General features: G+C 28.0%; 1 protein-coding gene across 4 annotated transcripts; it reads right to left on the reverse strand.

Moving 5' to 3' along the window:
• Positions 1-282: 282 nt before the first annotated feature.
• On the reverse strand, positions 283-12,045 carry LOC129968971 (ribosome-recycling factor, mitochondrial-like). Of its 4 annotated transcripts, none has more exons than XM_056083353.1 (8): positions 11,670-12,045; positions 9,639-9,814; positions 9,141-9,336; positions 7,893-8,036; positions 5,857-5,975; positions 3,442-3,533; positions 2,614-2,770; positions 283-495 (listed from the first exon to the last, which is right to left on the reverse strand). In XM_056083353.1, the coding sequence occupies exons 3-8, from the start codon at positions 9,331-9,333 to the stop codon at positions 400-402; spliced, it is 801 nt and encodes a 266-aa protein (XP_055939328.1). In that variant the 5' UTR covers positions 9,334-9,336; positions 9,639-9,814; positions 11,670-12,045; the 3' UTR covers positions 283-399. The 4 variants fall into 4 exon arrangements, with proteins under 4 accessions (XP_055939328.1, XP_055939329.1, XP_055939330.1 ...); XM_056083354.1 differs by having other exon boundaries at positions 9,737-9,814; positions 11,670-12,044; XM_056083355.1 differs by lacking the exon at positions 9,639-9,814.
• Positions 12,046-19,249: the final 7,204 nt, after the last annotated feature.

Below are 19,249 nucleotides of genomic sequence, written 5' to 3' on the forward strand. Positions count from 1 at the left end.
AATGGCTTCATTTCAGACTAGGGCAACAGGATTTACAAAGAAGGGGAAGGGGAATATAGATGTTTCAGGTGCGTCATTATATACTTACAAGTAAGTAGTTCACATTGAGAAGAAAAATCGACTTATCTAAAAAAAATGTCAACAGTTCTTATGCACTTCTGTAATTATTAGCATCTATCATATGTAAACTAATGTGATGAATGAAGTTCAGTTTTTCACTGTTTAATTAATACTGACTTCTCTTGTGCCAACTTCTAAAATATATCACTGACAGTCTAAAAATGAGGTTAAAAAAATCTCAGTATTTTATTATCAGAGAATTAATTACATTATTTCATTTCATACTCATTTTTAACAAATTAAAAATGCTATACCCAAAATACAATTTTAATTAATTGTTTACAATGATCCTTCATTATCTCCCAAAATATCATGCTGTTTTGTCATCAAGACAACTCTTAATTCATCCATGGCTTTATCTGATAATGCCATGATCTGAAAGGAAAGAGACATTTTTAGAACAATTTATCAGTCACAAAAATAAACTTTATAAATGCATTTGATATAATATTATAGAATGATATTCCACTTCAAAATAAAGAAAAAGAGGCATTTCAGTGATGTTTGCAAAATAGTATTCAATACACACTCAAGATTTATTTCATTTGCCAGAGACTCCAACAATTTTCTACAAAATTTCTAAGAGCTGTAATAACAATATTAATTTTAAATATTCTGAGTAAAAATCTTTTTCTGCACAGGTATGGAAAATATTGTATTTTTAGAAGGAAACGAAAGTTTTATTAATTCAGATTAAGAAATCAGAATTAAAGATTTTAGTAATATATAATCAGATTTCAGTTATTTATAAATAAGGTGATCTACGCAAGTTAAAGAAATATCCACAAGTGTTTCAAGAATTATCTCAGATTAAAAATGTATGCTTTTCAAAAGAAATTCATTACTGAAATCAGTCAGGGGATTTTCAAGGATATAAGTTCGATTGATCTTATTAATGCCTATGAGATTTAATTTTTGATGCATTTTGTAATTCTGAACAGGTGATGAGGACAAAGATAATCCAACCATTAACATCACACAGCAATGGGTGGATTTTGTACATATGGCATTAAAATGCTTCAGTACAGCATATATGTTGAATCTTTGTAGGAATACAAAAGCAAGGATTCTCTAGTTCTGAAAGAAAGATTCTTCTGACATCAGTCTCCAATATCATCTCTAAGGTTAGTGAATCTAATATAGATGCAAATTTAATTACTCAAATTAAAATACTATAAGAAAGAGATTATGAAATCACAAGAAAGCCCATGATATATAATCTTACAGAAAATAAATTACCCAAAAAAATTTAAGTGCGACAATAGACAAATTTACTAAAATTAAAGCAAAGAAAATAAAATCATGTTTATTTTGACATTTGTTTAAATTTATGTCAACATATAGGATATAATACTATATAAATGTTATGCATGTTCTTTTTTTGCATCCAAAATCAAAGAACTTTATTGATTTAATGACCTTATTTGCCTGAAATTACAAAATAGTAAGACACCTTAGCCATGTCCTCTCATCAACAAAAGAATGACAAGAGTGAAAACAAAACTAGAAAACCCATTATTTTAAAATATGCTGAATGGTTCAGTTTGTCAAGGAATTCCAACAAAGAATGACAAACAAATATTAATTCTTGACTAATTAAATATCATAATAATAACGCTCTTAAAAATCAATTAACCACATAAATGTCTCAACAGCCTTATGGCCAATGAGATATGCATTTTATTTATTATATTAATATTTCATTAATAATACTTTTTATATAAAAAATTATATATGCTCCTTTTTGAACAAAAAATTATAAATCTTATTTATTTATTTACAAGAAAATTCACACCATGTGTTGTGCACAGGGTTACAGAATCCAAAGGATGATGATATATGTACATATATTACAGTAATAATTGCTATAACATCAACCATGAAAACAACTCAAATCAAGCTAAGATAAGCATGAAAAATATTATTGGATTTTAATAAACCGATATCTAAATACTGAAATCTTGGCTGTCGCAATTCCATAGAAATGGGCATGAATGAATGTTAATGGCCGAAGTAAAGTCCAGTTTAACATATAGTAATTTCAATAATGTCAATATAGTGAATTTTGTGGCTATTTGCTGCACTTTTCTGCCTTAAAGTTCTTTAATATTTTACAGCCCAGGAAAATTTACCTAGGACACCAATAAACCAATATTAGCTGGTTGTTAATTACATGATTTATTTATGAACAGCAAATGAATCTGTATACGAGTCATCTTTACAGGTGTTCCATAGCAGAAAGCACATGCTAGACAAATCCATTATCTTTGACTTCATATATCATTATTGTATAGTAATTTAAATATGCAAAATACAACAAATGGAAAAATTTTAATGATTAAAAAAAAAAACTTAAGTAAATAAATATGACTATGTACCATACAGATAATGCAAATAACAAGAAGCGAAAAATCAGCATGGGGTAGTTTCTGATAGCATAATATATTTTAATAAATTTCCTTCCACTACAACAATGCGACATTCAAAACTCACTTGATTTGTTGCATTAAAAATTAAATCTTCAGATAAATCTTTTTTGCTTTTTGCAACTTTAATATAATGATTTTGTAACTCTCGTATTTCCTCTTTTGCTTTATTGCACATTATTTTAGCATTCTTGGATAATACTTCTCTGGTATCCCTTGATAACCTGAAAAAAAAAAAGCACTCATTAAAATGGAATTAAAGATTTAAAAAAAAAAAGAGCAATTACTTGAAATGTTCTCTGTATTTTAGAGGTGAACCAATTGATTGCTAGTATAAAATTATAAACGAGAAAGGAATATATATATATCACTGGCATTCAATAGTCTTTTTTTTTTTTTTTTTTACAAAAAGTAAATGCTTGAATATGAGATAAATAAACATGTTTAATTTTTGTAAGATTTTTATTACAAATTTGAATATTTGCCTGATTAATGTACCACATATCTTGGAGCTGATCTTGACAAATTGCTATTAATGAGGACTGTAAAACATTGAACAAATTTTGTATACAATGCCTAGTTTTATTATTCAGGATAATTTATTATTAATGATTAAAACTCAATTTTATTCAAATATATAAAATGGTTTTAAATATGTAAATATGTCCCTTGAGATTACTGAACTGAGCATAAAGATGCACTTCGATACCATATTCAAGTTGTGAACTTGTGCTGTCATTGATAATAATTCAGGATTACTTTTATTTACTTATTTTTCAAAATCAAAAGCTCATAACCTTTTGCACATGATTTGTCAAATAAATAAACCATTTGCTTTATTTTTTTATATAAAATTTTTGGTTTCATATGAATATTGAAATTATGTAAAATATACTTAGGAATAGTCAAGTATATCATTGTTCCTTCTTGTTGTGGATTCATTTCACTCCCAGATTCATTAATGGCTTGAACAACATGTTTTATTACCTATTAAAGAAATTGTTAGATTTATTTCCATACAATAGGAAATAACAAACACAATAGCATACTGTTATAAAATTAATCATACATTAATTTTAATTACATAATTATACAACAGAAGAATGCAATGGTTTTACTTCAAAGTTAAAACAACATTAAAAATAAACAGTGCTAATTTTCAAAATATATAAAAAATATAGTCTTATAATTAACATGTGTATCCTCTTCCCATGACTCCTTTTGCCAAAAAAAAAACAACAAAAAAAACATTTAATAAATTTATATATTTGCTTCTTTTTTATACCTACATAAGGTGTAATTATATGAAGATGAAGTCAATAATGCAAACACTTCTTTTTGTTAATCAAGTAACTTCTGCCTCATTTCACAAGTCTCAATAGATACGATTTTATTTATTGAATTCTCCAAAAACCCTGAGTAGTGAAAAGAATTCGGCAGCAGTTTTAATAAGCTTAATACAATTCCTTATTAGTACGCATTAATAATTCATAGATTCAGCACTGTTCAGATAGAAAAAAGATTTCACGCCTTTTACTCATAATAATTTAATATTTACAATTAATTAGTAAGAAATAACTAGTAGAACTTGCATATGATATCCGAAAAAAATATCAAGCAAATCAATTTTTCAGTCAACATTCTATATAGCAAAAAATTAACTATGAGCTTTCACTGCTCTTTATATATAGACCAGACTTGACAAAATGCTTACTCACACACACAAAAAAAAGTAATTTTCTTTTCTTTTCTTTTTTTTTATATACAATAGCACCTAACTTAAATAAGCATAATTTGTTTGCGAACCTTACTTAATAAGGTACAGTAATAAAATGAAAAAAAAAAAAAATCATAGGAATCTGTATAAAATGGGACAATATGTTTCAATCAAAAAAAAAAAAAAAAAAAAAATCCAACATAGTTTATTATTTTTAATGCAAGCTTTTTTTTATAAGAAAGTTATCTGAAGACATTTGGCTATATTTCAAAATCTGGTGAAAATGAGACAGAGTTATTATCAAATTTGCAAAATATATCTACTGTTTTAAATCGGATGCTTCTTCTCAATATACAATGCAGCAATTTCTCTTGCTTTTGGGATCACCCATGTTAAGCAGAAGGTTGTTGCTTTGCTGAAGCTATCATTTCCTCCTTTTCTGAACAAATTTTGTCTGCATCTCTTTACTGTGATATGGAATGTAAGTCCATAAGTTATACAATAGTTCTAGCTATGTCTTTCAACCTGCTCATTGGTGTTTTTGTTATCTCCCTCTAGTTACATAATCTTGGCCAGAAACATAATCTCATGAACTACAGGTTTCAAATGTGCATGATCTAACTCTACAAAGTGACATTCAATACACAAAGCTTCTTCATACAGAAATTAGGGTTCTCTTAAAACAAATGTTCACCACAAACTGATGACATCATGATGTTCTCTTCATCACTTATTATGCAGAATATTGCTCATTACAAAAATAAACTTTATGTTTTATATTGTTCATTATATGAATCACCTGTTCAGGGAGGTGCTCATTAAGTAAGTCTTTTATATTTAAATGTATATTTAATTATATTTACATGTATATAGTATAAGTAATTTTCAAACAATGTCAAAAACTAAATTTTTTTCTATAAATTAATAATAAATTTTAAAGAATGATACCTTTAATTAAGCCCCGCAAAAAGCAACTCAGAAGTTTTAAAAATTTAATATTTAAAGTACTTTAATTCAATTAAAATAAAACATATATACTTTTTCTTCTGTAGAAATATAATTTTTATATAATAAAAATTATTTTTTAAGGATTATCACAAAACTTTCTTTAAATCCAGTATTAAGTAAAATTTGGATAAAGTCTATTCTATAATTTAGATTTCTATAATGTATTAACTGATAATGAATCCTCACTTTTATTTACATAGATCCATCCCAAATATAGCATATATGGAAAGGGGGGAAAAAAAAAAAAAAAGAAAAGAAAAGAAAAAAACCTAACCATATGCAACTCTACAATATGTTGCATTGAAAACATATGACCTTCAATAATTTAAGGTTACAGAATTCCTGATGACAAATGAAACAAAATACAGCCCTAAAGTCTTTTCCATATATATTTTTATTATTTATGTCATATATATAATGTCATATAATTTATCACCTGTTTCTGTTTGCTTTTTTTAAAGCACAATGAATATGCATTTATTTACATAACTCTTTTATTTTATCCAATTCAGTTTAAAAATGAAAATTACCAAAAAATAGTTATTAATATTATTGCAAAACAATATTTTAAAATTTTTTTTGTACCTCAGGAAACTCTGACATATTTAAAACAACCAACTGGGGATTTTTTCTTGATATACGTGCAAGTTCATGTAAGGCAAATTCTTCATCTTGTAACTTAACTCTTAAATTACCAACATTACCTATGGATAAAAAGTAGCTGTAAGTATTGATGGTATATATTTTTGATACAAGAAACAAAAAGACACATAAAATTTATCTAATAAAAATAGATGAATAGTGAACAGGAAAATAACTTTCTTAAATAATAAACAATTAAAATTGCTACATCAAAACATTTTAAATAAGAAACAAATGGTATCAACTTTTTATTAAAACTTTTAATATTAGTTATAAAAACATCTTTAATCACTGTATTAATTGAAGTATATCAAACAGCTTGTTAAATTCTTTTTATTTATTTAAAATTAACTAATGAAATATATGTGTGAGTGTTATGCTTTATTTTCTAATGGAAAAAGTATGAAAATTAATAAGTATATGAGTTTAAATGGAAGTACAAAATTTTCTTTTTGAATAATAAAGGTTATGAGTGGAAAAAGTTTAAAAACCTAGTGCCATAAAATTTTTAATCAAAAAAAAAATTATTTATTTAAGGAAAACTGCTAGTTAACACTGTTATTTTTTATAATTCTTTCTAATATTGTAAATTATTCTTTTTAATGAACATATAGGCATACATAATATTATAAAATAGTTTCACATGTTCCAAGCATAAAAAGCTGATTAAAGATAATAAGTTTTTAAGAAAATCCATCCCTCAAAAAAAAAAAAAAAAAAAAAAAAAAAAAAAAAACTATGTAGTAAAATATCTAGAGCATCAAAATCAAGTTTCAGATGGACAGAACCATACTTGCATAAAAAAAAAAAAGTTTGCATATAGGCATTGCAATATGGCTAAAGACATTTTTCAACAGCATAATCATAAATGCAAAAGCAGTATAGTGATGAACTCTTTCATCCTCTATTATTTAACATTAATGGACCAATTTTTTAAAATGTTCCACAAGAAAAAATCCAGTACTTTAGTCAGATTTTGTGATCTAGAAGCCTGCACAACAAAGTTTCTGTAACTTTATATAATTTCAATAAAGCCTATTTTTGATGCTCGAAATATTTTGTTTTTCATATTTTTTGCAAGTATGTACAATAATTTTGAATCTCCGGGCAAAGATGCTTACTCTTTCCATTTTGTTGATCTGCTAAAGAAACACTACATTATTATAATATTGATGAATACATGCATAGATAATTTTTCTTTATCAACCATGTAATGAAACACATTGAAAATATTAACTTAGAAGAAAATTCATTTTCATTTCTAATTTTAAAAATTAGTGATGAGTTTTTTAAAATAAAAAATAGGATTATTTTTCAAAGAATGCAAGTGAAAATATTAAATAAAATTTGAACACATCTGAAGCATATTTATTTAACTGGATATTTCATGTTTATAAAATTGGAATTTTTCTACTAATTTTTTACTCACTATTTAAAGAGCTAAAAATTTTTAAAGCACTATAAATATATAAGAGGTTATATATCACCAAGGGAACAGAAAAATGCACACATCAACAAAAAAGTCATTGCATTATTATGCATATAAAAACTGAGTTTTGCACACTTAGAAATTATTTATCAATTAATCATAAGTCAAATTTTGATCCAGTGCAATTGCATAACCTGATACAGTTTCAGAAAAATTGATATCAAGATTTAAAAAATGAAAAAAGACTTAAAATAAAAAAAAATCTGATATTAAGTACACAAATAAAGTATAGTTTAAAAATTGTTTTAATTAAACAGAAAGAATTCAAAGATATCAAATACATAATTTCAAGTTACCATAATTTGATCTAATCAAACTTGAAACATTTATATATCCTAAGCATTTATTTATAAGTGTAAACATTGAAGAGAAAAAGTAAGTTACCACAGTTTCAGAGAGCAGAAAACATGAATACGATGGTAAGCATCTAAGCAATTCCATGCAACTTCTATAGTTTTGTTAGCTTAAAAATAACTTTATTAGTACATACTGCCAGTCCAACGAAGATTAAGATTCTCAACATAATTCTTTTTGAGCTTGTCAACAGCAGCTCTTAATTGAGCTTTATATTCTGCAATGTCAATAACTTCAGCCATCTCTTCATCACTTAACTTTACATGCTTTTGCTTTCCTCCTGAAAGGGAAAAATATGAAGTTATTACTAAAAATATTATTTACATGAAAAAATTACCTCTCAAATCTGTACCTTTTGTACATTTAAAAAAGAGCAAAAGAAAAATCATTAAAACAAATAAAGAAAGAGATTAAAATTAATATTCTAAGAAGGTAATATTAACTTCATTTAATATAAAAAGGAATGAAAGTTACTTCAAAAACTAAAAAATTTTGAAATCTCGTAACAATTAATAACTCCGGATAGCATCTAGAACCTCACTTAATGAGCAGAACAAAATGTAAAAAAAGGATCCGCTTAACAAATGATGTTTCTCAGAATCAGCAGCGAAGAGATGCCTTCACGACATTAGCTGGATTGATTTGTATCAATCTGTGTTGAGTGCTTGTTTGAAGAGTGCTCTTATATCAACAAGGAAGAAGTTTAAATTGGAATGCATAGGAATATCAGATAGGCTAGAATACTGAATGCGACTCCAAAGGGTTTCGACAAGTTGACCTGTGGAGCCTTAATTGACGAGATTTTGTTTCTGGCCAAGATTACAAGACTAGAGGAATATAGTAACAACATCAATGAGTTGATTGAAGAACATAGACAGGATTATTGGAGGTTATAAAACTGCAATCTCCTCACAGCTGAGCTTTAGAGGAGATTTGGTCAGGATAAGAAAAAATAATAGACATAACAAAGCAACAACTTTCCTGTGAAATAAAGGAGATAATGAAAGCATGGGTAATTATTGTATCATATCTAAGAACTATCACTCTGATAAAGCAGTAGCTATCTACAAATTCATTTAATGAGTCTTATCTTCAAGAAAATTTGAAGCATAGCTGATAACAAATATTTCTATGTAATTTCATTAAAAAAAAAAGTTGTATTATATATTTATTTAAGCATTTTTTTTTTCAGAACAGAATGCATTGTTCTACATTCTGATAGAAAAAATTATTTTGTTTCATGAGTGTTTAGCATTAGGAGTAAAAATCAGGAACAAATTATGCTCATTAAGCAAGGTTCCACTGAATACAAAAATAAAATGCTGTAAGAGCAAAACATAAGTAAAATATAAAAAGTAAATATGCGTACAAAAAAGGAAGTCACCTTTTTTTCCTTGGACCTTTTTTGCATAACTGCGGACTTGAAAAACAACAGGTAATGAAATTTGTGGTTGCTTTTGCACAAAACCAGAATGAAGTAGATGAGTGCATGAAGCTGAACAAAGATTTTGAACTGATTTGATTCTTATTGTCCTTGATACTGATTTAAACAGCCTAAGTTTCCACAAATGTTCCATTTTCTGAATAAGAATAGAGCACCAACAAGATTATTTATATATTTAAATATCCGATGCTTAGAATTAAAATTTCAAGCAGATATTTCTTTAATTAATCTGATCTGATATTCCAAAAGTTCAAGATACATATAAAAAAAATCTCATTACTTATGTCATTAATATTTCATTTCTAAGAGCTTAAAGTTATTAATTGTAATAATTAAGTGTTTTAGAAGTCAAAGTTTTCATTCTCAAAGTGTTATTAATTTTATGTTAACTTAGTTTAGTTATATTAACATTCCATTTTGAAGCAATATGAGGAATACATAATTTTGAACTTTTGGCAGATGATGACTAAGAAGCAACCCCTCTCCAAACTTCTACACCATATTCACAGGACAACAGTTGACCTTCAGTGACATACCAAATTTACTCCGATCGTTTATACTAGACAGATCTTTGCTTTCAGAACTGGAGGGTTCAAATCTGGAAACTTTCAGAACTGAAAATAAAAGTATAGCATCAAGCTATTATTGTTACTTATCACGAAATTTTAGAATATAGAGAAAATGAATGAATAGTGCATAAAGTGAATGACAGGAGAAGATCAACAAACTATTTGAATGAATTTGATCATGATTATATTAGGCATCAACTATAATTTGTATGTGACATAAAAATGCAATGGAAATTAATAATTACCATCAATAAAAAAATAGAAAATACATATAAATTAAACATTCTAATTTAAATTAAAATGATCATAGTAAGATACTTAGTGTTCTAAGTTTGAAAAACAAGACTCAGTATTCTTATGACCATTCTCCACTTTACCAAAAGTGTTCACAAATGGATACTTTAATTCTAAATATCTTATAAAATAGAGAAAAAAATAAAGCATAACAAAAACATATATGATTTATCCACAGAAAAAGGGCAATTTATTAAGGGAAATACAAGAACCAGGCATAATTCCATTAATGGGACCCCTGAAAAATCTCAGCAATAACTTAATCATCAAATCATAGTGATGAATACTGGTAGTAACAAATAATGATAAAATCTTAGCTTGCAAATGACTAGGGCCAGCAAATAATGTATTATGAATAATAATAAAATCTTTTATTATTCATAACAAAAAAAAGTAAAGTAAACAAATTTTCAATTTAAGATTAAATAAATTTCATTTTTTGTTACAAATGATAATATGAATTCCTGCTCCAATTGATATTATTTAATTAGCTTCATAGTAGCTAAGAAATTACTTGAAATGCGAGTCTCTTCTGTTAGTATGGTAAAAACCAAACTGTGTGTGCAATTTGCTAAGTACAGTTAAATTATGCTACAAAGCCTGTAATATATAGCATATGGCAGTTCACATGTTAAAAGAAAAATTGCTGCTATGCCAATATTTTTATCCAATGACTATTGTTTTCAAAAATGTCTTTTAAAAATAATTCTTGCTTATCATAGAATTCTTAACCAAGCTTTTATTTAGTATTCAACAGAACAGTAAAATGAAATACAATTATAATTAATTATTATACAATAATGTAATACTAAAAGTATCTAAAAATATACATGATATTAAAATTAATTATCAATTTTACATTGGAATGACAAATATTCTATCATCCAAATACATGCAGATTCATGCAACATATAATAAGTTTATTTGCAAAAATTCATCAAATCACAAAGTTTTTACTGCTTGTTATATGCCAAAAAGTACAGTTTATAAATTTCAGAAGCTCTTTTCCGAGATGAAAATTAAAAGATATAAGCAAGGTTAATTAATTGACTGTTTTATTAAAATATTATTCCATATAAGCTAATCAACAAAATGAACAATCTGGGAAACATTACTTATAGTATTTTTGGAAGTACTATTTATTTTATTTTAAATTTAAAAGTTTTATCATAAAAAAGCTTTATATATATATATTTCAATAAATTATAGAAGAAATAATGTAACAAAGTCAAAAGTAGAATTTAAAAAAAACTTTAATAATCCCAATATTCATATACATTAGGCAGTACATGAAGTATTGAATAAAGTATTTTATTTAGCAGTTGTTTAAGTTGTTTTTTACTTATCTGTTTTAATAATAAACTATTCTCCTTCTCAATCATTATTTAATGCAATTTTGTTTACTTTTCTATTATTTAGAAAGAATATAGTAATGAGAATACTTCAGGAATTTTCAAGCCTCCTAGGTTTTTATCGTTTATAGGTGTTTTAAAGCTAAAATAAATATATACCAATTTTTGTATTACCGTAGCAAATCATTTTTCTATTTTATACATTCATAATATGCACACAAATTTATGTGACAGTTACAAATATATATGCTTACCGGCGGAAAAATATTTTTTCGCTTCGATGAAATCGATCTTAGTTCATAAGATATTACACAAGAATTTGAAAATAAATCATACAAGATTGCTGAGTATAAAGTTTAGTATTGTCTAAATCTTATTCAGAATATATATTATATTAGAATAAACATTAAATTATAGATCATATCAGAATATATATTGTATTACAGGAAAATATATTCAAACTTGTTTAGTTAACAAACAACACTATACATCATGCTTCTCTCTAATGATAGGAGGTTCATTTCATTCCAAACTGCAAAGGAACGACTCCTTTTGCAATTCGGATACTGCTAAAAAATGAATGTCAATTCTGGAACCAACTAGTCAATAGGTTCCACTAATCGGGTTCGGAACCAGCTAATCAAAGCGTGACTCTCGAGATAGGAGTAGAGCGTAGCCGACTACGAGTAGAGATGCATTATCCACGATTTTTTGAATAACAAATAATATTGCTATTGTTATTTTTAAATATGCGTTCCAAATATCTGTTATTTCAATCATATTATTAATTAAAAATTATTACTTAATATTAAATATAAAATTTATTAATTGTAATTAATACTTAATTTACTAATTTAAGTAACGTGTGAATGAATTAATTTATCTGTTTCAGCTTACTTCTTAAATTTTATTATTTTCTCAAAACTATTTATTTAATTTATTTATTAGAGTGGACCATTTTCTGGAAAAGATGAGTTAAAAATATATGTCATTTCTTTAAAATGTTTACTTTAGTCCTATATTCTACCAATAGATGGCGCCAGCAGTAAACAGAGTACATGTAATCAAAGTCAATCATGTCACGAGCAATAAAAAATGATCTGTATGGAATAGTGCATCATCAAATACGAATATCGGTGACCTCGCACTTTCCAGTGAAGCCTCGCACTTTCCGGTGAAATCACCGCTGCGATAAATTTCAGTGATATGCAATTCAATGATACGATACGATAATTCCAATAACCGGTCCGTTCACTTTTCAATCCAATCACAGATTCCGTATCGAGAGCTTCCATTGGACAGATCGTATCGTCACCGCTCCGGCGAATTTCAGTGATATCGTATCGATTGTTACTTTCTATCGTGATCCAAAACTTGTAATCGAAATATCATCAGTAAGATCGTATGAAGGATTTGAATCACACCCCTCTTTGAAAAGTATTGATCACTTGTATTTGTGACTTTGTGATATTGGTTACGTAACGATTGGTACGCTCTGAAAATATTCGTCATCCCTAGATAGGAGGCGCCTATATTAGGGATGACGAATATTTTCAGAGCGGTTATTACGTAACCAATATCAAAAAGTCACAAATACAAGTGATCAATACTTTTCAAAAAGGGGTGTGATTCAAATCCTTGATACGATCTTACTGATGATATTTCGATTACAGGTTTTGGATCACGATAGAAAGTAACAATCGATACGATATCACTGAAATTCGCCGGAGCGGTGACGATACGATCTGTCCAATGGAAGCTCTCGATACGGAATCTGTGATTGGATTGAAAAGTGAACGGACCGGTTATTGGAATTATCGTATCGTATCATTGAATTGCATATCACTGAAATTTATCGCAGCGGTGATTTCACCGGAAAGTGCGAGGCTTCACTGGAAAGTGCGAGGTCACCGATATTCGTATTTGATGATGCACTATTCCATACAGATCATTTTTTATTGCTCGTGACATGATTGACTTTGATTACATGTACTCTGTTTACTGCTGGCGCCATCTATTGGTAGAATATAGGACTAAAGTAAACATTTTAAAGAAATGACATATATTTTGAACTCATCTTTTCCAGAAAATGGTCCACTCTAATAAATAAATTAAATAAATAGTTTTGAGAAAAAAAATAAAATTTAAGAAATAAGCTGAAACAGATAAATTAATTCAATCACACGTTACTTAAATTAGTAAATTAAGTAATAATTACAATAATACAAATTAATACATTAATAATACAAATAATACAATTAATAATACAAATTAAGTATTAATTACAATAATATTAATAAATTTTATATTTAATATTAAGTAATAATTTTTAATTAATAATATGATTGAAATAGCAGATATTTGGAACGCATATTTAAAAATAACAATAGCAATATTATTTGTTATTCAAAAAATCGTGGATTATGCATCTCTAGCCTATATCAGAAACTCGGAATTAATGCATCCTAACGCTCATTGGATGGTCATATGACGTCATGAGAAGCTCGGCAGCCATAGAAGGTTGGCAAGCTATCCGTACTGGCTTAAAAAAAGGGGTAGCCATTGGCCATTTCTCTCCTTATATTGTATATGTATCTAATGTAAAATAAATTACACGTTAAATAATGTAATGTAATGTAAAATAAATTACTTATGTGACGCTCAATTCTACAAAAAACAATATTTAAATGCCCGTCCCGCGTCCATAAACAATCTGCTAAAGAACGATCTAAAAACTTTTCGTTTATTTTTTGCTAGGAGAAATTTTCTTTAAAAAACACGTCCGAACACCTAGTTACTAATCGTAACGTTCATAATGACAGTTGCCAGTTCAGGGCTAAAAACAAAATTGCAATGAAAGATATTTCCCATTTAAGACTACATTTGTGGTACCCACTTCTGTGGGAACTATGAAAAAAAAAAAACTATTTTTTAAAAAGAGCTTTGAACAAATAAAGGAAATTTCAGCCACTTATATCTTTAAACTTGCATGCATCTTGAAGATAAGAAATTTAATTGCTAATTTTTTTAAAATGTATAAAAATGAATTGTTTATTATGTGAATAAAGTATATTGTTACGAAATTTCCGGGGTTCGTTTGGATAGTGGGAGTTATATGGTGTGGAGAACACTCAATCAGCAGGCGGCAGTAGAAAATGTAACAACGACGTTTATTTACACGAAGACACACAGGGCAGCGTAAAGACGACAACTATATACAGCACAGAAGACGATTATCTTCAGCCTAGACGTGCAGCATACAACAGCATACACAGCAGCATACAACAAGACTCTACTGCAGACAGTAGCGCACAGCTTAGTTCAGCACTAGCTTCACTCCGTCGCTGCTCCTCTTATCTCTGGAAGGCCAGTTCTTTAAAGTCGATCCCGACTACTCAGCAGCTGCAGGCTGCTCCTTTTATAGGTCTCAGCAGGCGGGGCTAGAAGCCTCTCAACCAATCAGGAACATTCGAGGCGTAACTCGGTTCGTACTGGACGGATCGGGAAAATTCTCGATGTTTCGGGTATAATCTATTTTAGCGCCAAATTCGTCGCCAAGTCGCCAAATGGTCACCAAGTTTGTCGCCAAGCTCTGGGACCTCCTATGGAACCAACTATGCTGGGAAGCCGCATCACAAATTCGTAACAATATGCATAAAATTCTCTTTAATTTTTTAAAATTTGATATTTTGTGACATTGTCTTCACAATTTGGTTTTATTTAAAGAAAACACGTTTGTATCCTTTGACTTATTTTATTTACATTTAAAAAAATAAATATTAAATATTTTTCTTGTGCTTACTCAGCAATAAATAACTATCCTAAATTTGCTCATTGCAAATTTATGAAATTAGCAGTCAAAATTGTATAATTAAGAATTCACCTTTTTAAATTTCTTGTATACAAAGAAAAAAATTTAACTTTGAGATTTTGGTGAATCTCCATGTTCTACACTTTCCGGTTCCCAGAAAACACATTTTTGGAATTATGTCTATCTGGGAACACAATTATTCAAAAGCTGACTGAGTTAAGATTTGATATGTGGTTTCAATTCAAAAATTATAGATTAAAAAAAGCTTTATTTATTATTTTAGTTTTTATTTAAAGTAACATTTTTAAGGGATCAGATTCAGCTTTAAAACCCACCACCACTTAAGAGATTATTTCTTTATCTTTATAGCCAATATTATTGGAGAATGGATAGCAATCATTTCTTATAGAAAATTGTTAATTAAAGTTTTCTTTTGTTTCACTTGTATTTTTACATAAATTATGATATAAATTTGATACATTTGGAATAAGTATCAATAATATCAATTATTTTTCTTTTTATCAAATATCTAAAAAGTAGCAAGCTGGAATGTAAATTTGCAACAAAGACGAAAATTTAGGCAAATTGAAACACGCAATATTTGGTTGCCTTTACAATAAAATGGCAGTCTTTTTCATTTACTCAGAAACAAATTATTATCATTTAACTCGATAGCACGTGCTCAATAATTTTCTGGCAAAGTTGTAAGTATTTCTTATCAGTGAAATCTCAGTGACGAATGAAATTTACTAAAGTTCACAAGCTTAAAGGTTTTACTCATCATCTTGATCATTCTCCTTTTCACAAAACAGTCACAAAAAAGTACTCATTCTTTCAGAAGCTAAGTTAACTCACTAGGATAGCAATTTAAAATTTTCAGTTTTATAACAGCACTAGCTCTATCTTGTGAAATTATTGTCCCATGTAATCTATTTATTCAAGTATTTGAATATATTTCACACACACACACACACACACACACACATCATATTCACACACACACACACACACACACACACACACACACACACACATCATATTCACACACACACACACACACACACACATCATATTCACACACACACACACACACACACACACATCATATTCACACACACACACATCATATTCACACACACACACATCATATTCACACACACACACATCATATTCACACACACACACACACACAATCTTTTTTTCTGTACTCTTACTTGTATATGCTCCTAGATTAAAATTGTATTTTTTAAATTAATGAAAGATTTTTTTATAAAATGAATCATCAAAATTTGAGAAACACATTTAAATTACCTGCTATTAAACATCTTTCCGTTAGTGAGGTGTGGAAGTTTCTAAAGAGAATGCCATTTCATATTTAGTTCTCATCGTTTGACTAATGATTAAAATTACGAAGTCGGTTTCAAAATAACTGTAGTTCAAACCGGAAAAAAAAAGCGCCAGAATTTAGTCGATTTTATAATTACTGTGTTACGTTAATGTCCCACCCTTCCGATATAATTTGTGTTTAAACATAAAATCGTTTATTGAAAACTCCGGATTTGTCTTTGATGCCCACATTCGCCATTTTTTTTTTTAAATAGTTACTTATTTTTAAGTTATTTGAAGTCGGGGATATATATACTACTGAGTGAGGGAAAAAAAAATCGGACATTTAATAATATTCTGGGTTTGGAAACAAGAATAAAGCCGAATAAAATGTAATTTATGACAAAATTTTAAAGAAATCATCTTATAAATCCGATTCGACCCGACAAGCTCTCGAAAAGATTCATACTGTCGACAAGGGCAAAAATAAAATGGTAACATTACCTGAAAAATTTGAACCTGCAACATTTGTATTGAGATTCCAGTGTTCCGAACCATGTGCGTTTAAAGAAGGCAATAGCAATGCATTAAAATAAACTATGTTTTGCTTAAATTTTAGAGATAGTTAAATTCATAGACAAGTCAATGAAAATAAAATTTTATCAAAAAGATTATTAACAAAATACAGCTTTTGAATGTTGGTACTTGATCTTCAAGAACTGCAAGAAGTTGTTTAGTTTCTAGATGATGAATAAAAGATTTTGTAGATTGTGGAGCCTGCCAGCTTAAAAAAAGAATACGGAGCTTGTCAGATTAGAAATTTGATTAAAATGATTTGAACTAGTTAGAAATTTTAAATGCATTTTTATCATTAAACGCTGCAGTGAATAAATTGTCACCAGAAAATAAAAATTAATTCATAGAAAAGCTGCATTAAAACCCGTAATAAAAGTGTCACGCTTTCATCGAAATACCCAAAACTGTGGCGAGTGACATATAATTCATAATAAGAAATAATGGAAGTGCAGAATATTAATTTTTTAAACTTTTTAATTAATTTTATTTCTATTAATTTTAAAAATTAACAGATGGATTTTAATTAATATAAATATTAATATAATTTATCTAATAAAATTTATATCATTATTAATAGCAATTTATGAAATTATTCATTTAATAATTATTAATATAAAAAAACGTTATTTTTAAAGAAATTTTGAGATCCAGATCTCGGAAAAGGTAGATGATTCTGGATTTCCATCTGGACCCGGAATCAAGGCTCCGAATCAATGCAATCCTTCTAGATCCACCTTATTGGGAAAGAAGCCTTTAAAGGTAGAGTGATTAGACACGATGGAAAAATAAGAGAAGGCTCGAAAAAGTCAGGACGTTTGAAAAACTTAGTCGAATACAAAAAAAAAAAAAAAAGCGGGGGGCGGAGGGAATCAAACAGGATTTTCGACGCAAAATAGAAATGAGAGAGATCCTGTTGTATAAAAGTCAATCGATCCCAATGAAACTGGAAATTTTTTCTTTAAACGCAAGTATTTCTATCTTTCCATTCCTTTTCTTTCCTTTTGAACCATCAGTTGCAATGATTATATGAGAGTTCTATTTTTTTGTTAGTAAAAATCGGTTCAGGTTGGGAGTCTATTTGTTGGAATCCTTCAATAAAAAATGTCAGACAAAGATATATATCTTTAGAGCAGATGAGGTTCTTTTATTTCATGTAAGAAAACGACGTCTGGAATCGGCATCGAAACGACGACAGGTATCAAGAAATACAAGCTCTACATACTATATCCATATTAGCACAAAATGCCGGACAACATTGTTACGCTATCTTTCGGCATTGGCTGATAGGGATGACGAATATTTTACGAGCGTTTACTACGTAACCAATATCATATAGTCACAAATACCAGTCATTAATAATTTTCAAAGAGGGGTGTGATTGAAATCCTTGATACGATCTTACTGGTGATATTTCGATTACAGGTTTTGGATCACGATAGAAAGTAACAATCGATACGGTATGACTGAAATTTACCGGAGCGGTGACTTCATTGGAAAGTAACAATCGATACGATCTGTCCAATGGAAGCTCTCGAACAAAACAGAAAAGGAGAAATTTTGTGAATGGATTGAAAAGTAAACGGACCGGTTATTGAAATTATCGTATCATTGAATTGCATATCACTGAAATTTATTATTATGAAATTTATTATTTATTATTTATGAAATTTATTACATCGGAGCGATGATTTCACTGGAAAGTGTGAAGTCGCCACTCCACTTCATGATAGTAACATTGACTTTCCGATATTCGCATTTGATGATGCACCATACAAATACTTTTTAATTGCTTGTGACTTGACTTTGCATATATTCCATTTACTGCTGGCGCCATCTATTGGTAGAATATAGAACTAAAGTCAACAATTTAAAGAAATGACATATATATTTAATTCAAAGTTTTCAGAAAATGGTTTACTACAATAAAGAAATTAAATAAATAGTTTTGAAAAAAAATCAAATTTAAGAAGTAAGCTGAAATAGATAAATTAATTCAATCACACTTTACTTAAATTAGTAAATAAAGTATTAATTACAATGAATAAATTTTATATTTAATATTAAGTAATAATTTTTAATTAATAATATGATTAAAATAACAGATATTTGGAACAAATATTT

This window comes from Argiope bruennichi, chromosome 5, assembly GCF_947563725.1.
Source record: "Argiope bruennichi chromosome 5, qqArgBrue1.1, whole genome shotgun sequence".
NCBI lineage: Eukaryota > Metazoa > Arthropoda > Arachnida > Araneae > Araneidae > Argiope > Argiope bruennichi.